Source organism: Macrosteles quadrilineatus, unplaced genomic scaffold (genome assembly GCF_028750875.1).
Source record: "Macrosteles quadrilineatus isolate MER2022 unplaced genomic scaffold, UCM_ALF_1.0 Scaffold_7__1_contigs__length_78375512, whole genome shotgun sequence".
NCBI classification, from domain to species: Eukaryota; Metazoa; Arthropoda; class Insecta; order Hemiptera; family Cicadellidae; genus Macrosteles; species Macrosteles quadrilineatus.
Genome location: NW_026542600.1, coordinates 48827001 through 48849958, shown reverse-complemented (window position 1 = coordinate 48849958; position 22958 = coordinate 48827001). Strand labels below are relative to the sequence as shown.

General features: G+C 33.4%; 1 protein-coding gene across 2 annotated transcripts in view; it reads right to left on the bottom strand.

The window, feature by feature from the left end:
- LOC128998618 (uncharacterized) overlaps positions 1–22958 on the bottom strand; it is a 146084-nt gene that overhangs the window by 40817 nt on the left and 82309 nt on the right. For both annotated transcript variants that reach the window (XM_054424832.1, XM_054424833.1), the window contains exon 2: positions 3040–3105. In XM_054424832.1, coding sequence (XP_054280807.1) covers positions 3040–3105 — 66 coding nt within the window. The remainder of the gene's footprint in view (positions 1–3039; positions 3106–22958) is intronic.

The window sequence follows — 22958 nt, the reverse complement described above, 5'->3', positions numbered from 1 at the left end:
AAACAAGTTTGGGTAGATGAAACTTTACAACTACTGTTTATAAAACATAATATTTATTTATGGGTCCTCAATCAATAGACACATTTTAATTCTATAGACTATTTTTTTTTTTTTTTACATTATTAAAAGAAACTATTTATATCACATGCATGAAATGCTTGTAAAAGAATTATCTAAATAATTTCAAACCAAACAATAAAAATGTGTACATTATACTCTTTAGCAAAAGGAATTCAAAATTGTAAAGTAAATTTTACTTATTTTGAAGTATTTTAATTGTAAGGATTACTTTAAATTTCATATTTATGACCCCAATAAATACTAGTAAACATGTGCTGTATACTCCAAAGAGACGAGAATGAGCATTAAGGATTCAATAACAAGTAACGGTCTTAATAAGGCTTTGAAAATTCTGAATCCCACTTTCAATGTGTATTTGCATGTTAAGTACACATAGTTTCAGAGATTTTTAGAGTAACTCTTAAAAAAGATAACCACTTTGCATTTTTCATCAATAATGCTAGTAGTATGGTTTTGATTATACATTTTGAGTTCAAATCATAGAAACTTCTTAGGGATAAAGAAATGGGAACACCTTTAATTTAAATAGATACATTCTCATCCCTTGGAATATTTATATTTCAACATTGAATTGTTTTTATACATAGACACAAACCAAATTCCATTTAGGTTGTAATAGAGAAAGCAAGAATGTATGAGTACACCAAATAAAGGAGTGTGATTTTTTTATAATATATACAGAAAATTCTACCTACTCATGTATGCTGAACTAAAAACATTTTTTGTGCTACTACCTTAAAATTAGCCCATGTGAAAATTTGAGTGAAAATGACAGGTTACATTCACAAAAATCTGAAAAGAGTCATATTGTGTGTGAGTGTTCCTTAACTCTAGTTTTGTTTAAGGAAAAAAAATGGATCCATTTTCGGGCCACCGGACTCCAGCAAAATCGGCATCCCGGAAAATCTAGACGGCAGTCGTAGTCAAGACTATACATACATGACTATATAGCGTAATCGAAAGTCAATCAACAATAGACTTGGTAAGTAGAACACAATCAAAAGACGAATAAAAGATGTGGCTTTGGGGCCGAGACCAAACATCTTATTAGTTCCATTATGTCACGATTGTAAAGTTGTTTTGGGTCAGGTGTAGTGGGGGGGGGGGGGGGGGGGAGTCAAGGGGCAAGTGATGAGGAGAAAGTCAAAACACCGCTCCAGGCGAGTCGTGAACTCAAAATCTTTCAAATTGCTTCCAGAAGGGTTAATGTAGAATACGTCCCTCACGCATAGTGAAAATTATAGTGTCAAATGTTTTAGAAAGCTAATAAACGGACGCATTTGTAGGTATTCAACGAGTAGTTCGGTTTGTAAGTTTCATATTATCCTATTCTTAGTAGAATCATTGTGATTTGTATTAAATGCATGATATTTCGAATAAGCAGACATAATGTTTTTATCGTATCAGAGAGAGTAAAATCGCATCAACTTAAGTACAATCAAAGCAGTGGTAGTGGTGGTCGAACATTGAGCATTTACAATAATTGCATTAAAAACCTTTAATTTCAACTTATTAACTCTGGTGGTAATAGAAAGTGAGAAATACGTGTGGACCACTCTATCACACTAATATGTACCATTCTTCACGATTACTTGTCAAAATACATTCCTATTCTTCAACCGTAATAATGTAAACAAAAGTAAAAGGTTCTCATATAAATGCTAACAATAATCAATAATCTCCAATCAATATATTTCCAACCGTTCATACTTTCACAAAGGCCAACTCGGTGGAAGCTATTCGAGTTTTATTTTTTTTTTTACTCACACACTGTCTGTGTTTTATGCAGCTCCCGAAATAAGAGTTTTTTTTAAGCATTACAAATATTCCATGGTAAGACATGTTGATGTTTTCTAAGCTATCCAGGGTTTTATTCAGGGGGTTTGCCCATTGACACTGGAAGACTTGATTGTAGCAAGGCGGGAAGGGACGGAGGTGACCCATATAACGATTGCGTCATTTCCCCACGCTGTATATTCCTTACAGATGTAAATTTCCTTTATAAATGACAGAGTGTTGCATAGACTCTGGATTTATTAAGAAGGTCATTCACCTCTAAAGTATCATGATTGTAATTTTACAACGTACAGTTTAAAAGATTGACTTTACTTCTCCAAATTATTATTTTTGATTTTTTAGTATTGTTTGAAAATCAGACTTTTAATTAAAATTACGTTGTTTAAAAACCCCCAAGACTCCTTATTCAGTTACACCGATATTTTCGAGAGGAGAAAACTAATCTCCGGTACTTTTTCAAAAGGTTTTCTTGGACAATGTCGAGGTTTTGGTATAAAGTTTATTTTTCTGTATGAAAAATTAACCATATAGTAAATTCTTGGTGATAATAGTTGTAGTGTGATGTAAATACAAAGATATTTATTTTAACAATGTTAATTTCTGTTTACTATCCTCGTGCTGTATTTAATTACATCTTTTATCTGTGTTAAAAACATAAATAATGAACACATTCTTTTAAAAATGTTTGTAAAATAAAATGAGCAAATACATTTTTTTAAATACCATAAAAATATTCAACATTTTTCTTTGACAGATAACAAAAAATATATAAAATGTTTATGTGTGTATGAAAGATCCTGCCTAATAAGAACAAAACATGAGCTAAACTAAACTCTTTGACGTAGTGATCTGTAAAGAACATTGATCAGAGTAGTGTGTATAATAATGTCAATGGGGTTTTACTAATTCCCCAATAAATAGCACAACACCCAATAAACAAATAATAGAATGAGGGTAAAGGTTGGAGTGAAAAGTTTACAACAATGAAAACACAAAGCATTCTTTACATTATTGCTAATTTTTAAGCATTTCATAGGTTGTTATTTACATTTGACTCAATGAGTGAGCCAGTGTAAAATTTCCTAGATTAAGATAGTTAACACCTTTAACTATGTATGTTTTAATTCTAAATCTTAACAATAGACATCGTTACTACTTTACCTCCATCATTTCGTCTAAATCTTTCTCCATTGTGTATCCTATTTGTGGGAAACTCTGCTGCATTTCCTGAAACATACAAATGTAATCAGTACTCATGCTTGTTTTTTAATACATATACAGTTTGTAGTTATAACGGTCAAGGTTGACTGAACAAAATGGATATTTATTGTTTTAACATTAACTGTACTAAATATGTAGGAAAGATATTTTGAAATAGTTTGAAATAACTCTAAATTGGTAAATAATTTAAATTTGGTACATTGCTATGTACATAAAGAAAATAAAAATAAACTAAGGACACTCACAAACCATTTTTTGATTGATTTTGAACTCTAAGACAAAACACGATTACAGCTAAATTAGTACACTAGTACTACATAAATATCAAAAAGATTTTGAAAAATGAGAACAAACCACACAAGCTTAAAATGTAATTCTTAGTTGTTATCTTCAGAAAAAATGTATTTATTGTATGCTGAAATATTATTTAACTAACTATAAATTATTTTTATATCTATAGAAAATAAACTGATTACCTCAGTAAACCATCAATCTCTTTAATTGCATACATTTCCATCAGAACGATTAAAGTGCTTGTAACTAATCGATTTTGTCAAAAGTTGATGAACATATTTTCACCAAACCACTGCCTATGGATTGGGATCTATGAGATAGCGGATCTAAATGTGTTTACCAAAGTTTCACCAAATGTTTTATCACAAAATTCTATTAGTGGGTTTTAATCAGCAAAAGTTAAAGTTTTTTCAGGTTTGTACTGGCAGAAACCTTTCAATGCTTAATGTTTATGATTTTTGAAGCTTTTGTATTTACATAAATAATATTATAATGCTATGCTATGTGAGCAATAAATATTTATAGGGAAGCTTAAATCATGGTATAAAAAATAATAATTGTTGGTTATTTTACAATAGATTCAATTATATGACAAACGATAGCTAGATACATTAATGTGTAGGCAACACGAGTATTTCCGTTTTAGAATATAATTAAATAGCCATAGGTACTTAATTGAGTATTAACAAACGGAAATAAACCCATACTACCTAAATCAAGTACAAACCAAAGCTCACATTTTATTATGAAAACAACTAATGTATATCTACTGTGAATAGAAAATGTTTTCAATTGTAGTAAAAATACCTTAGTATGTTTTCTATATTTTTTTTAAAGATAAGCCAATAGTATACAATCAATAATAAGCATTTCATCTGACAAATTAGAAAAAAATACTTTCAAATCAAATCAAATCAAAATCCTTTATTTCGTATAAAATAGACAATATTTACAAAATGTAATATATGCAATAGAAATAGGTTTTAAAATGTGTAAATAAAAATAAACTAAATTAATCCCTCATGGGATAACCCGTGCGTGGGAGTGTGTCGTATGTATGATGTTTGATAAGAAAGAATTGAGAAGGTTTGACAAAAAAAAAACAGGTACTTCTAATAATTACTGTGCGGGCTAGACTCCAAAGCGCCAGCGGAGTCATGACATAGTAGATTAGGCCCACTATGTACTGTACTTTTAATCTACCATGTAGATAACAACTATCAGTGTCATCCAAAATTTGACTTTAAAATTAAAAATAGTTAGTACACCAAAAATTATATTTAACTGATTAGTAAATAATTTTTAGTAAATTTTCACATTTATTGGTTCATTCTTACTAATTTTAACCTATAGTACGTAATTTCTATGGTTTAGCATCGGTTTCGCAAAATCGAAGGAAAGAAGTAACTTGAGCAAGTCAACCTTTATCCGACAACGCTCTTGGTAATTCAATTGTTCACTTTTCTAAACCAGGAAACCAATAATTGCCGTTTGAGTGAAAACATCACAGTTTCATCTCCTGCTGACTGGCTTCCGAATGTAAAATGTCATCTTAAATAGTTCTGAGTAAATCGTGTAATCTTTTCTGAACAATCGGAGTCTTGTTAGTCTCAGAAGGGTTTAACTTTCTATGTTCTAATTCAAATATGATTAAATCTAATTCTTTATTGATTAAATCATATCCCAGCATCATGGCTTCACCAAGTTTACAAAACATGTCGGCGAAATTTAATCTTTTCTAAACATGTATAAATAATAACATTTTAAAGTTGTTTTGTAAGGTAAAATTAAGAAAATCTGTATACCAATTAACTCTAAGATGATTTGAATCAAACATTTATCTATGATTTACAGCAAAACTTGCGTTTTAGCATTTAAATTAAATTACAAACAAAACAGCCTAAATTAGAAACAACTCTGAAGATATAAATAACATTAATAACGATCTTTCTTTAGGTTTTCTTGGTTTGAGGTCAGTGAATTATTGTCGTGACAGAGTCAAAACTTTATGTGACAAGTTGAGAAAAATATATTTAACATAAAACAAGAAATAAAGTGGTAATATTGGTTGTCGACGTATCTAAAATATTAGCAACGTAAAATAAATTCAAAGCTGAATGTGTTATTTCTTTCTCGTTAACCGTTTGAAAAGATAAAGAACGCCGTATAAGAAGGCACTAACAAGGCATGTGTCATAATAATGAAACCTGTTTGGATTACAGTACTGCGATACATTTAATTTTTAAACGATAACAGAGAACAAGGTAATTATTTCGAAGAAGTAATAGGCTTAATCCAAGGGGTGAAATTGCACTTTTGTACTGAAACTAGTTCTTTATAATTCAAAATTTATTTCCATTCCAAAAATAAATCCACATAAACATTCCTTCCCTTGCGACGAAGCCATCAATTTGAGAAAATAAATCATCCATATAATTTGGGAAACCCCAGAACCATGAAAAAATGTGCAATTTCATTTTTTCCCGGCCATTCCTACCTACATGCATTTCTCGGTCTATGTAGTATTCTATTTCCCTGCCGAAATACGATTGTTGGTAAACGGGCATTGAGAAATTGTTTCGAAAGAGGGAATAATCCATTTCTAGAAATTGGCATTCACTGTAAAATACATCTCCATGTCATAATATTGCATATTTTCCACTAGTCAACCTTCAAACCAAAAAAATATTTGGCTGGATGAGAAATCGGCCGATTGTTGTTGGAGGAGGAAGTGGTTACTTATGGATGCAAATAAGATAAGAAACAACCAACGGATTGTTACGCAAGATAGCGGGAATAACAAGGTCACTTCTGTTATTGTATTCACCTCTTTATCATTCATCATTCATCATTCACGATCGAGAGGGTGAAAACACTTGCAATCATGCACCTTTGAAACATCCGTTGGCAGATGCAGTTGAGTTGGGCAATGGCGTAGATGAAGTCCTTTAATTCAGACGTTTTAACCTATTTTTACGTGTTTTAGCGTTGAATTTCCTTCAAATGAACATTATAGTTATCTAAATCCATTTAAGTTACAGTTTTCACCAGTGACATTTTGTATGAGAAATGTTTTTATGGGAAAGCTGCCCTATCCAACCGTCCCTTTTGCTTCAGCATTTACTTTACCAGCCTTAGGTGTAAATGTCGTTTTACAACATTAATTGTGTTAACGCACTTCTGGAATACTCTAGACATTAACCATGAAATTGTTGCATGTTAAACTCACGATGTTCAACTAACTATTCGCTTAGCCTTATTCCAAACTCCATTTTAAGTCCATGCCATTTTCTGTGAGATATTCAATAAATAAATAAGTTAAGTTAAACTAATGTAATGCATCTTGTAGTGGAGACAACTGGCCTTCTTTGTATAAGTGAATTTGTTATTTAAGGTTACGTTGTTTCGAATAATTATACATTTTAAATCATTGTAGGTTAAACCATCAACACTGATAAGAACTGATAACAACGTGAAATAGAGTATATGCTAATTTTTCACTTGTGAAACTATTATTAAGGTGCTAATATCACGAATAAATTTCACCAAGTCCATTGCACAAAGTGAAGGTTTCTTGTTTAAAATGTTGTTCTCTACTTACTCCTTTCATGCATCAGGAAAATGACCTACTGAAGCTAAATATATTCATTTCAAACATGTAAATAGCATAAATTACAAATGAATATTCATCGGTCATAAGCATACATAAGAAAGTTTTAATGACAATCAATTGATAATTCCGAAATCAGACGAAATTAGATGCAACTGTCATATTCATAGAAAAGGATAACCACAAAACCAGATATTACTTTGGTGCAAAAAAGTAAACGTTGCGCACCGGATGTGCCCCCGGGCAATCAGTCCAAGACTTTCAAGAAAGCGAAAAGGGAAATTTGGGCATTTCGCCAGCGAACATACTGGACAAGCAGCACTGTCCTGAAATCCGCGAGAAAATCCATTAACTAAGACGGAAACTTGTTAGTGGGACGTGACAAATTTACTTTTTCACCTGCAAGTTGTAAATATTCTGTGTTCTCGAATGTGTTACACGTACTTGTTAAACTGCTTTTCTGGGACGTTTAATAATAATAATAATAATATTTTGCACATGCGTAAAGTTTTTAAACAGCTTAATTTGACCATGGTTATAGATATCTCATTCCCATGGTTTGGAATAATGGTTGCAGTTAAATTGAACCTCCAGTGGAGTATGCTGCTGTGAATTATTATTTTTTCTGTTGTACACAACAACCTTGAACTAAGTCAAACTGGAGGGAAACATTATTGTAAACTAGCATACTTGATTCATCTTCAAATTCTGTGTGGATAAAATTTTATTATATGATTTCCATTCTGGTACATGAGGTCAATAATTTTATTAGACATAGAACATCATAATATGATCTCATATTACTAGATCTCAGCACCTGATAGAGATTCACTTGTCACTGTTGGCCACTCATTTCTAATACATTAAAGATATGGTTTCTAGTTAACTCAGAAAAAACAAAAACGTCACTTGTACCCCTTGGCTTCTCACCCCTTCATATTCAATTCATTTGCAAATGAAAGACGGTGAACGATGCATTTAGAGTTAAAATAATTGTCTAACATTTTGTCGATTTAATATTTTTTTAACTCAATGCATTGAAAAATTTCTACACATTTAACCAAAGATCATTTTCCTATTGCAATTTGAAACCAAACAAATTTCAAACCACAAACATCGATAAACAAACACAATAGTCAAACCATCAGTAAAATACCGTTAATTAAATAAAGTTCAGATGAAAACGACCAAAACTGTTGATATAATTGATTGGCCTATTGAAATACATTGTACAGGCTGGCAAACAATAGCGTTGTTAATTATGCCACCAAATATGGGAGTCGGGTTATGATATTCCCATAACAGCGTCGAAGCATTGTATATACCCGTATGTTGCTCGCACCGTGATACCACGCTTTGGCACCAAAGGGAAATGTTTACAATTACGGAAACATACAACAACAAAATACCTCGGGAATTCCATGGCTAATTATTCTCATTTGATCATTGTTTCACCAAACCACGCATTTCAACTTAATTACCTATTGACCACCACTAAAAATTATAGGTCCTTCTACTTTTTGTTTGAATAAATATATATAAATCGTAAGCTAGCTATGACCTAAACTTATCAAGCATAAAATTGTATTTATTTAATTTCTGTTGTCTTGTTATTCTTTTTATATTGGAGTTTTACAACATTTTATTCTTATTCATTGCATAAAACATTCTTATCGTCTTATACACTTCGTTTTCGTTCTACTGTAATCTGATTTTGAAAACTATACCACATGTTGGAAAATATAACAAGTTCAGAACTCAAAGAACCAAGCAGGTTCTTAAGTGGCAAATGTTTTCTTGGCTCTTCTTCCGCAATGTATGGCTGGCCTCTTTTGTCTCGGAACTAAAATAACCAGTAACAAGACACCCACCTAATTAGTACATAAGTTAACGACCAATTAGACTATGCTGAGAACCTGAATCCCACGAGGTCTGAGCTTGCTTCCCAGTTACCCTAGCAGGACCGTTGCATCACTGTTGTGAACTCTTATGCACTTGCAATTTATTATTAAGCAAATATTTATGACGTTATTCAATTCTAAAGGGTTTTCTAGCGAATTTTCTATTTAGGAAATAATATCTCGTGGTAAGATCTAGATCCGAGACAGATTCATTTTTTTCGTTTTGGTATCCCCAGAGGCCAAACATACCATCCGTTCAAATTCGATTGTATTTATATAATATGTCCATTGGCACGATAACTCGAGTAAACAGGATCCTAGTTCAATCAAATTTGGTAAAAACGTTTAAACCTACGTTCATTCGAATAGATCGCAAACCAGTATGATCAGAATGTGGAGACGTGGTGTTATAGGAGGTTTTATCGGGTAAAAATTAGGTTTTCTCATTTTTGACTATTAAAGCATAGAATTTCCATATTTACCTCCATTTTCCTGTCACCTCCATTTTGTAGAGCTAAAACCCAATAATTTAGTACCTTGCAGTGTTTAAGTACGGTTAATGGATACGGAGAAATTCAAAATATTCTAATTTATGATTCCTAAGTTTTTCTTATGGGGAATTCGTAAACTGTTGATCAAATTTGACAAATTGGTTTAATTTATTCAAAATTTTTTAAATTAGAATAAAAAAATGTAAAACTCTTTGATCAAAAACACACCTTTTTACATTTCCTTTCCTACATACCCGTTAAATCTAATGATATTTTAATGGAAATAAATCTGACATGTTTAAGGAAATATTTTAATTGAAAATCCCAAGATGATGGAAATTCGCTTAGACTGCAGGTTTGCTGTGGCGGGGGCATTTTTAACTACAATTACAAAGTGCAAAATAAGCTAGCTCGTTGGTATCCCTGTTTTATTTACTTCATTGCCGATCAGCTGGTATTCATTGCTGCATAAATATCTATGTGGTTTAGTGTTATTGGTTAATTTTTGTGAATCATTCTCTACATTGTATTATCGCAAGCTCAAAAAGAGTACGAATTTTAAGTCTACGTTTTTTCGTTTTCCACATATCCGGATTTAATTGTAATTTAATTACATTTAATTCTATAACAGAACGTACAAAATTTCAAAAAATTGATAGTTCGATACAATGTCGATAGCTGATACTTCTTTGCATTAGCCTTGTATAGTCTTTGTTAAAAGGAAACGGCAATATTTAGTGTAAAGTGTTCTAGGATCTTATGAAACATATCTATAATTTTGAAATAAGTTTATTCCACAATTATGCTATTGTTTTCCCGCGAAACACGAAAAAATAGGGTACTTGGGTGTTCAAATTTAAAAGGGAGGAAATTGTAATATATCTTAAGAATATTAATATCCGTTATAGCTATGATTTCCTTGTACATCACGCCACTGTGAATCGTATGATTTTCAATAAATCTCATTGGCTACAAACATCACCTGATCCCCTCTCCACCTACATCACACCACCGTCCATGTCCGTCCTTCCCTACAACAGCCAGTCTACCTCCAAAACTCAAACCTTAACCACCCGTTTGTAGCCGTGTTTTAAACATGTAAACTATCGTATTTATTTTATCAGTCCACTTCCTAAGTCCATTTCAACCCACGAACACAACATTGGGCGTTACAGAAAAAACTAAAATACAAACCGACAAAATCTATACTGACCTTTTTTTGGCGATGGTACTGTTTTACACGTTAAAAACTATACGTTTAAACGAGTCAAAGAATTGCACGAAAATACTCTTTCTTAGTTGGACTCTAGTAGAACTTCAAGCAAATGCGAAATAACAATGGTAACCGATAAAACATCATCAAGTCAGTTTCTTATTATATTAACATTTCATTTAGAAATTTGAATGGTATTAGTGAAAATTCATTGTAGTTAGTTGATTTACTAATTACCTCTACGATTCTGAATGTGGGTAACGCTGTAACGCTTGTATTGCAATTAATAAGAGATAATAGTGGAAAGTGAATACTACAAAATGGTTATGTTTGCGTGGGCTTGTACACTAAAGACTTGTATGTGAGTCCTGTTAATTGGATATTTGAGATGTGAATACCATAACCACACGTGTATGAGTAGTATAACTCTATTCACAGCCTTTTGAATCTCTATCCGATAAACAATAGGTTATTTTGAGGTCAATTCCTGGGGCTCATTGAGGACGCTACTGTACAAATCAGCTATATAGTGTATGATGAAATTGGTTCAAGGTAGATACTCTCTCTTAATGGAATAAAGCTCTAATGACACATGAAGAGGAATGCATACGCTGAATGGAATAGAAGAAATGACATTTTGAACGAAAAGTAGAATTGCAAGCATGATCTTTGAATCATGTAATGTATAAGTAAGTATGGTTTGATATTTATCGAAGAGTGGTGTAGAAAATATGTTCATAAATTGCAGGTCATATGGGGGTTTAACCCCGCACGGAGGGGAGGAATCAGGGGGAGAGACATAAACCCACTTGAAAAAAAGCTAACTTACTGAGCTACAAAGATTTGAAATAGTTTATCTTTTAACACGTTGAGTGCTGATGACGGGGATTCCCTCTATTGCTTAACATTAAAATAAATGCAACTTTCATGTTTGAACATGTCGACCGCACTAATAACGTTTTGAGGCGTCTAGTTGGGAGGGTATACTTTGGGGTATACCCTCCCAAAATTCTACATATCTCTACTACATGTATGATGAAAGTGTGTAGCTTAGAAACTAAACGGTATCAGCAATCTGACACATACTTTCTCCCATAAGCTTGTCAACAACTTTTATCGTGGGTAAGCGATAGAAGGTAGGTAACTATGATATGATATCATAGGTAACTAAGATATGTTGTGAGGAAATATCACAAAAGTTGGCAATAGCTTTTGAACCGTAAGTATTTGTAACAGTAGTTGGACTATTTTGTTTAGAGTTATAAGGAACATAACACATTAATTTTAATCAAAACCGGCTTTTTTCCTGAAATCAGGTTTTTGTTATTTTGGCTTTATGAGTTTTTATGGCAAAATAACATCAGTTACGATAACTTTGAACCGTTACCATAATTTTTACAGAAATTACCATTTTGTGTAGAATTTAAAGGACTATAACATACTAAATTTTTATCAAAATCGTTCGGGCTATTTCTGAGAAAGTCTGATTTTTCCATTGTTTTATGGAAAAATCACCATAAAAAATAATAATTTTAAAAAATTGAGAAAAAGTCTTGAGATACCATGGATTAGTACCTATATACCAAATTTTGTCAAAATCGGACTACAGGTGTGGTCTGTAGCTCTGTACACATCCACACAAACAGACATCACTTCGAGAACCACTTTTTTCGTTTCAGTGGGACCCAAAAAGGATATATCCAATTAAATCTCAAACTCGAAAATTCTGAAGAAAACAATAAATACTTTCCCCATATACTATGAGGGGGAGAAAGTAAAAATAGTTACGATAGCGAAGAAGTAAATCGGTCCCGGGTCTATGTCTTACCATTAGACCTTACGTTGATAAACTACTCCATATAAATGGGGAATTTGCTAAAAGAACTTATATTTGAAACATGATTGCATTTTCATAGATAAGTAACAGGGAAACAGTTTTCATTAAAATACGATCTTTTAAACGGAATATTGTTGCACCTACATATTATATATATAAATGTCGTTTTACATTTTCAACCAAGCATTTCAAAGTATAATAAAAATTTAAGTAATTATATACCAATTAAATTAGTCATGTAATCATATAAATTAACCTATAAACGTTTTAAAAAAAAGTTTAGACAAGCCATACTAATTTCTTTAATCGTTTTACAATGGAATTATTTGCAAGAGAGTGCCTTTTCTCTGACCTCTAAAACAAGGTACCGGTTTCCCCCCTCTCTATCTAAATTTCCTGCGGGCGTCCTACAAATTATGGGCATATTACACAATAGTAACTTTTCACGAAGAACTACAATTGTGTATTTAATGTCAGAAAACACAAAACACAAGTTTACTATCTGTCAAATTGAAAGAGACCCTTCGCTAACTTTTTGGACACATGAAAAACGAAAGCGCAAAATATATTGGAAGATCGAGCAGATGTTACTACTTTCGCACGCTTAGCAACCTAAGTCGAAGAAAGTTTTGAAGACAGGAGAAATGGAAGTTTGACCCGTGGGGTAACGTTTAAGAAGACTTACACAACTGTTTATAAACTTAAGTTGGTCTTATGTGGAACAAACGTCTCTGATACGTCAGTTTCAACTTGGCACTCAGCTAGCAAATCGTAAATAATTGTTCAGCGTCTTTGAAACTTTGGCGTCGATTTGACGTCATGTAATAATGCTGTTGTTAGTTTCAGATGTGTGTAAATGGTTACCGTCTACTTCAGATTTACTTGTGACTTAAGATTGAGAATCGTAATAAACGAGTTACGTAATAAATCTGATTTACCATAATTCAAATTTTTTTCAAAATACAGGGTAGTTAATTTTAACACGTAGGCTACTTAATAATGGTTGTATGCAGTTCTTTAATCAAATTCATATAACATTTTCTATCTGTGACGGAATAACCTGAATTAAATGTTAACATTTTGTTTGTAGATTGAAGACTGATATGCAGTTTATAACGGTTAAGCTGGAATGTTCCGCACTTGGGATTGAAATTGTATTTGAGTCTTTACACTTGCGAGTCCAGTGCTATGCCATTTTCTAAAAAATACTTAGAAATAATTGTTAACGTTTCAACCAGTACAACATTGTTTATTGTTTTAACATTAATTGACTATTTAAATAGTTGTACATACATTTATTCGTGTATAAAGAATTAAATTAGCATACTATTTCATTAATTTAAGTAGAAATTGGAGATGTCCAACAATAAACCTATCTTAACGAGCCAAGAAATATAAAATCAATCATTGTGAATCAATTTTATCACCCATGTTTCGCAAATTAGGTGCACAACCCTTTGTCAAATATAAGTTATCAATTTAGAAGTATTTAAAATCAAATCTGCTTTACTTTTTAATGCTTTCACAACCACAATGTTAAGTTAAATAAATATTTTATATTGGTAACTACAGTAAAAGCAAACAGGTGAATCAAGGTCAATCTTAAGTACTACAGCTGATTCAAAATGAACAGCTATTGGCGAAGCCGCTTGCTATATTTCTAAGAAAATGATTAATTTTGTACGATTGCATGAAAACTATTTACCAACACTGTTTCTTAATAGTACAGTACGGAAATTGAACAGGAGGAATTTGGTTTCGTGGTCAATGTTAGGAACGTCATTACGCAATTTTATACATCGACTCATTAATTAATTGGTTACAGTAGTTGGCCGGTGGCAGTGAACATTACAAGATAATTGCTTCTGCAAACCTCAAACGGCCTTGCTCCAGGAATGTCCGACGGCCTTGATACGGTCTCTCCCGGCATACTCTGTGTGCACACGGTGTCCCCCAGGGTCATCCTTCGGGACCAATGCTATTTACAGAAATATCCCCACCAAAACATAAATTAGTTTATTACATCTACGGCCTGAAGGACTCTTTTAGACGAGAGATTAAGTTCAACTAATAAGAAGTGATCGTCAAAACCACACTTTTGGCCCGTGCAATGAACTATAATTTATAGTGAAAATGTATTATTCCTTTTTTATTTTTATAAGTAAGTTCTACAAATAGTTTTTATCTTTTTGTCACGGAGACAAAACAGCTCTTATAGTGCAGGAAAAAAGTGTAAAATTTAGCCTAATAGTGGAATTTTAATTTATCAGGCTGAAAATTGGTGGAGATGTTGTACATACAGCTGGGAACATCATACTAAAATTCCCAAAAAATCCCACATGGGCAACATGCCGCCATCTTGGAAAATGGCCGCCATAATGGATTTCCCCCCTTGTGTCACATATTCAAGCATAAAAACCACTCCTAATTGTGATAAAAACGTGCAGTTTCTTCACAATTATTTGTCGGGATGTTATTAAAATATTTAGAGCCAATGTAAATAATTGTATATAGTAATTTAACATTTTTATGCAAAAAATAACCAACATTTTTTTTTTTTTTTAAGTAATACTAGTCTTGGATTAAAAATTGATTTAAGACCTCTTTTACTCATCGGGAGAAAAACTTACTAGCATAAATTTTTTCGAACAGGTCAATATGCACAAGAAAATGTAATAATATTAGTTTTTGGTTTAAAGTATGTCGTCATATTGACGTTGAACGTGCGATTGCAACCTAAGTTTTAGACCGTGTCTTGTGGAGACTGTAATATAATGCTGTAAATGAAACGAGTTCGAATGCAGCATGCTGAAGTGAGGGGATATGTTTCCACATTAAAACCCTTTAGGAGATCAGACAAGATACAGTCGCATTTAGCCATGGGAAATGTGGTCGTTGTGCGAGGTGAAACTATTCCTATTAGCCAAAATTAGCTAATCTATCAAATTGATCAATTAGTAAGTCATCCAAACAGAAACTGAATACAAGCGGTCCATGCGAAAGCTCATGCAGACCGTCTAATTGTCCAAACAACCATCCTACTAGCCAATGAAGAAAAAACTCTGCAATGTCCAACAGAACACTGAGGCATTCGTCCTGTTATTGACCCTTACTGACCCTGACAAAAATATCTTAATGCTCATTCCACTTTCAAAAGCTCATTAGCAAAAGATATTTTAATCCACAGCACTGCAAAACAGTATGGACAATGCATCTTGTTTTCCTGCATTCTATGTCCGGTTGTGATACCACGTCAGCAACCTACAGGAAAGGGAAGATACAAGCATTCAATGTTCTGGAGAAATCACCAATTCTTTGCCAACCAGTGTATGTGTTAAATCGGACGGAATCCACACAGATGGAAATCGTAAAAAGCTGGATAGGAATTTCTTAAAGCCCTATATATCGAGCAAAAAGCGGTCAGGGACTCAAAAGAACTCGATACAAACAGTACCTGAAAGTAATATCAAAACGTCTTGACTTTTAATTTGACCTTTCAACACTTGTACCAACTTCTGAAGCTGCTAGAGAGCACAACCTTAGAGTGTACCACCAGGGTCAAGAATGGCTAGGGGTTTCTCTTTCTTCTACAGAGTGGGGATGGAAAAAGAACGAAATAGGTACATTTACTCCAATTCCTACTTCAATGCCCCTTTACCTGACAACCTACTCAACTTGATAAGATGTGCATGTAAGACTGGATGTAACAGGTATTGTGGGTGTCTGAAAATGGGTCATCTTGTTCACGCTTGTGTATCTACTGCACCAACGGTTGTGGTCACGGGATCAATGCCACATCAGTACTAAATTAATGAAGAAGGGGACATTAATGTACCTAATTTACCAACCCAGTTCCGTTCTGACCGGGAAGTCAACAAAACCGACATGCAAATGATTCCATTCCACTTTGCAGCAAGAGGAAAAAGTCACATAGAAGAAAATCGTTTTTATAACTCACAAACTTATTAATTGTCAAACAGAATATATTCAGCTTTTTTGGAGTTTATATGAAAAAGAAAAATATTAGGTATCAAATAAAAGTAAGTTATAAAAGTAATACTAACACAACTGTTTATTTACTATAAGTAATTTAATTCCATTTACATAATTTTATTACAGTCACTACCATGATGCTGTCTAAAACGTAGGCTGCGATCACATGTCCAGCGTCAATATGACGGCATACTCATAGACCAAAAACAAATATAATGACATATTCTTGTGTGCCTTGACTTGTTCTATAAGATTTAATCAGAGACGTTTTATCCCCGATGAATTAAAGAGGTCTTAAATTAATTTTGAATGCAAGACCAGTATTTCCCTCCAATTATTTTTGTTTAATTCTTAGGATAAAAATTTGCAATTTCCATTCAAAACTATATACAATGGCACTAGATATTTTAATTACATCCCGACAAATAATTTTGAAGAAACTGCACTTTTTTATCACAATTAGGAGTTGTTTTATGCTTGAATATGTGACACAAGGGGGGAAATCCATTATGGCGGCCATTTTCCAAGATGGCGGCATGTTGCCCATGTGGGATTTTTTGGGAATTTTAGTATGATGATCCCAGCTGTACGTACAACATTTCCACCAATTTTCAGCCTGATAAATTAAAATTCTGGAATCCAACACTATTTTCCTGCACTATTATTAATGATACCGTCTATTTGTGTGGTGAAGTTTACTATGAGAAAATATACAGCCGCTGCCGTAAACCCACACTGATTATTTTGTATCCTATGGATTGAAATAACTACTTTTCCCTCGTAGCACACGCACTGAAAGCTGCAAGTGCGTGGTTTAAATTATACAGTATTAGACCACAGACAGACAATATAGTAACTCTATTCCTATTACTCTTTTGCCTGTCCTTAGACATTACTCATATGCTATGTTCACATAAAAATTAACAACTATTTTAAAGTCAGTAGCTTTTTGATGGTTCGCAAGTGGGCTATCCTTAGTCATCGGGCGTTAAGTAAATGGTCCAAACCAAAGAAATGGATAAATGACCAAATTAAATTTTGAGCAACTATGAAGGAATATGATTTTCTCTTCTTCCTTTAAGTATTTCGACAAACCCTGAAATTACCCGTTAACAACCGTAGGAAAACAACCCGATCTCTGTTACTTACATAAGGATGACTTGGGTCAGAGGTTGGTATTTTGACTGTTTCTTAACAATGATGAGAAAGATGATGACGACGGGCTGGATTAGCACGCAGGTGTACTGTTACGAAATATGGGAAAGTTGCAGCCGGAAAAGTCAAAGGCCAAGTACCTCGACCGTTTACACTTATTTAATCATAACAACCGTTTATCATTGGGAGAAGAAGATGTATGCATGACTTGCTACTCCTTCATTAATCTTCACAACGTTGAAGAAGAATGTGCTTTGTGATTGAAAAGATCAATTAGTCATCTAGAGGGAAGTTAGGAGACTGGGTCAGTTATGCCTCCTTTTTAGCTTTTATTGTTAAATTTCTTTTATTCAAACATTGTGTATGACTATTAACTCTAGAGGATCAAAAAGTTAAATTTCAATGTTATATTCATAAACTAACTTACAATTCCTTGCTAGTTTGTTTATTTAGAGACTCGTAAGAAAATGTACTTTCAAATTCCCGTCTGATAATTCAGTTGCAAAAACGTTGGATGATCTACTTCTAAATCGTAGTCTGTTTAATTGGGGAGTCAATCAAAATAATTATTGTATATTTTATTACTTGCTTAAACTGACTTAAGACTGAAACTTCCAATTTTCCCTCATGTCAACTTGGAGTGGTTTTATCGTAGAATTTCAGTGGGTGACCTTTTGAGGGCTGTCCCAAGCCTTTTCTTCTCTTCAGCTTTGACAAATGCTTCGTGTTACCAAACAAAGAATGTCTATTACGAGACACAGACCTTTCACATCTACTGGAGAAGGCTTTGTAGGCTTGAATCTTTTACATCTCAATATTTACAAGACTCATAATTTAGTTTCAGTGCCCGGGTTCCCCAATGACCCAGGTGGTGTAAAGTTATTTACAGTTCTTCGTTTCCTCATTGTGGGAATTTCTTCAAAGTCTCTTCCTCATTGGCTCTCACTGACCGCAGCCGGACTTCGCCCCCACAGTACCACAGAAGGATGTAGGCTGAAGACAGCGGAGGCGCACCAGTATTGCGGAGCGCCACCGCTCCCTATGCCTGACCTTCCACTTAGACAATGGATGAAAACGACAGTGAAGAATACCCGCGTAGGTAGAGGTATTTAAATTTATGTAACTGTATGGAATTTTGTCATGACTCATCTATAGCTTTGAGTGGTTGGATCATCTTTTTTTACAGAGACAGTTGTTGCTAAAAGATTTAAATTTTTTGAGACTTTTTTTATCTAGAAAGTCTCTTGCAGTGTACCATTAGTTTCAAAACCCTGAGGTTAAAGAACTCAAACTTCGATGCTAGGCTTAATAACCTTAATAACCTAAATAACCTGTGAATGATGATTCTGTAATACAAGTAGTAAGAATATTTTAAACTCTAGACATACTGGGATTAACTGTAAGCTTTGCATGGACTAAATTCAGAAGTTCAGGGTACATATCCTGTGTTTAGCAATCACTTTACAGCAATAATCCAATTTAGGTTTGGAAGAATCGACTACCTATGTTTTAGTTCTATATGAATGGAAAACAAAACTAAAAAAATCTAATATTTTAGAATGTCTCTTTCCTTATAAATTATGAATTTCAATTAATTAAATAAACTGATTGAAGCTTTGTATGTAGTTCGTTGAGGTGCATTGTTTTTAGTTAGTACCTCACAGTATTTCTATGGGGTATAGAAATGCATTAGTTTATCTTATATTACCCTAAAAGAGTAGAATCTTTTGATGACCCATTTATAAAAAAATTGTAATTTAAACTTAAAGGTTGATCTGTAAATTGAATGCAATATAGAATGAACGACCATTAAATCTCAGCTATAACAGGAAGCCCTGAAATGAGTAGGAGGCATAACCTTTAGAATAACTATAGTACATAAAATTGTAATTGGAGGGAAATAAAATATGGATATATACATTACACATCATATTATTACGACTTTTATAACAGTGTAATTTAAAACAAAAACATGGTGCTATTCAAAATTTGAAATATGTAATTCTTTTAAATCATCTTGTATACCTGAACCTAAAAGATCAATTGAAACAAGACATTACAAATGGAAGAAAATTCAACCACTAACATTTTGAAAGTCACAAAAACCTCTGATCAGCATACTATTAATTGGATATTATTGAATATCACACTTTTTTAAAATCGATGGCATCAAGTCTTTTCACATTAGATTTTTCCACTCAACGAAGCAGTAATAATGTCATCAGAAATCAAGGTTTCGTCGCATGGAAAATAATTATGTCCGCAATAGTGCTATACTCACTGTAGCACACAAATTACGCCCATTCATCGTCAAATGTTCATCTCAATTCGTTGCACCAGTGCAAACATTTCTAAGAATTCAAACAATTCAACTTTTGCTGTTTCCTCTAACAAAATAAAATACATAAATATATCAACGACTAGAACGCTATGAATTTAAGGGAATCGTTTAATTTGGTGACTTATTTAATTACGCATAATGTTGCCATTTTATTAATCTATTTGTTGGACTGACGTTGTATAGTAAATCACAATTAGTTGAAAATCACTATTTTTAGCTTTGGTAGTATGCCACTAAGATTTGTCGTGAAAATTTATTTTTCTAATAAAACTGAAATAGAAAAATGAACTGGATTAATTATACTCCTTACAACCTCAAGGCACGAAACTTAAAACCCAACGTAAAGAAATAACGTATTTACGGAACGGATTTTCTTATTACACATAGAAGTGTATAAAGGTAAAAGGATTACATTTATTTTCATAAACACGTATATAAGACATGGAAACACTTTTATGTGTGTATCAGTGGCATTTTTTTTATTTTAAAGTTACGGTCCAAAACGATTGTCCGCGTACAACTGTAGGCCGAAACTGCATGGTTGACATGTGCAATCTTTTGACCACATAAACAAGATTTTAGTGTTTACTTAATTTTTTACGGAAGTAAATAAAATTTCGTCTAATAACACTTAAAACATATATTTAAACTTATAAACTTACAAGATGGTATGTATAAAAGCCACCACCACTTACCATCTTTTATATATACTTACGGTATTGTGAGTTAACATTATAGTGTAAATATATGTTTACCTACGACCGTTTATTTAAAGTAGCCGTTTCAGTTCAGTTCTAAGAATTGAAAAGTTTCACATAATAGCATTGTTACTGTCATAACAGCATAGTTTTACTCATAACAACACGGGTAACGTATACGGATCAATGAGGGATTGAGGATTGAGACAGAAGAAGTAAAATTTTAATGATTCGAACTTCAACTAATACAAAATACAAATAAAGCAATGTAATACCCTGCAGTTTCACCTATGCAGTTTTACTCACGATATCCCATCTCGATCAAACTATTTTGCAATCACGTATGTGTCCATTCCTCCTAGAAACCAGGGTCGTAAAAATGCCGCAGAATAGGAAGTTTCGATTTCCCGTATTTCCCCGTTTCTACTCCATACCGGGCGTCCCTCAGGTGACAGTCATGGCAGCGTAGATGTCTAGATAGGCTAGACCGATGCGGCGTCAGCACGTAGTGACACCGGCAACCACGTAAGTACGCATTTATATCTGTCAGGAAGTGGTTGTATAACGGTTACATAAGGCCAGCTTTAGGTGATACAAGACCTATCAATGAAATCGTGAGCATTAAGAGCAGTGGTAGACAGAGACACTTTATCTTGTTAAAGGAGCTAATGTATTGGCTTGGTCACGTATTTTTTGTCAATAAGTCCTTATAAACGATTTCAACTGACGTTTTTGTGGTGGACATTCTATATAGTAGGAACTTATTGATGGTTAATACAGGAATCCTTAAAACAAGGAACTGATTCTTTCCTTTTAATGAGGCATGCACCTACTGAGCTTTAAGTAGGTTGTCTATTCGATGGTGCACAAGTTAGTTGTTTTTGATAGTTTGAAAGTGGAATCAACTGTTCTTGATCATTAGACTTCTAAATGGTACTGGCTAAAGAAACAACTGACAAGTAACAAAACTAGACGGGTCATTCTTGTACATTTGCTACATCAAGTATTCGACCTTTAATCGATCCAAAGGCAATCGGTCATAATACTCCTAGATCACGTAATTCACGGGCACAACAAACTACCTCACCTCCATAAACCAACTGTGTAGCTAGTACTTATCTATAAATCATCATCTTCCTGTTCGAAGATAAACACGGCATTATCATTGTCAAATCCTTCCGATCGTGTTCTTTGAATCTCAGGAATGACATTTCAAGGCGGAAAAATATTGAAGCATTCCCTCAAGATGAAATCTGGGCGTTACGTGGAGGAAGAGCTGGTAAGTTCAAGGGCTGGTCGACAACGTTGTTGGCATTTGCAGTTCTGAGACCGTCACGGCGATGTGGTTCCATTGTCCACGAGAAGTGGGATGACCCCGAGACCAATCACAAATCAAATCCTGCTGCTCCATTTAAACTGTTGGGAATCGCGTTACAGCATGAAAATGGGTTCTAGGATAGCACGGTAGATCTTCACTCAAGGATCGTGTTTTATGGACTTTTAAGAAACTATGATAAAAGATTGTTGATTTATTAGACGATTCGGTGGCTCAGTTGTTACGGACTTCGGGCCCAAGACAGCGATGTCGTGGGCTCGTATCCTGATCACTGCCACTACTTTTTATCAGCACAGTTCACCCTTGTACTGTACCAGATCACTCCTTTCTTTGTTGGTAGTCTGTGGACGGGCAAATACAAAATCAAAAGAGGCCACCAACCTCTTAAAAAACTGTGTCCATTTATGATGTAGACCTAACGTTACAAAAGCTAGGTGTATTTTGTTAATTGGTACAACACATGGACTGTAAATAACTTAACCCCTCAAAATAACCCATTTCTCAAATTTCAAAAAATATGTAGGCCTACATGTATTCATAATCAAAAAGTAAAAATTATTGTACAGGTTGAATAGCCATACAATGTATTTCTGTAAGGTCATAGTATTGACACAGACAATATAATACTGTAATACATAAAGTGGTTTCCGTAGTCTGTGTTATTATCGTAATGATGAAAAATATATGTTTTGTTTATACAGTACTTCTAAAAATTGCGTACAGTGATGGACTAATAAATTCCTAAATCTTTTCTTTATGCAAATACCATACGAAATATGGTGAGCAAAGGGGGTAGCCTGTAATATTTTAAATGTTTTTTAAGTAATGTAATAGCTGGGTCTGTGTATTTATTAGTCTTCCTAGAATTCAGGACCTAGAACGCCTGAGCAAGTGGTCAGCTTTCGGATCTTGAAACTTTGTAGAAACATTGTTTACACAAACTACATCTAAAATCTATCCAACATGTACAACTTCAACGTGCGTATTAGG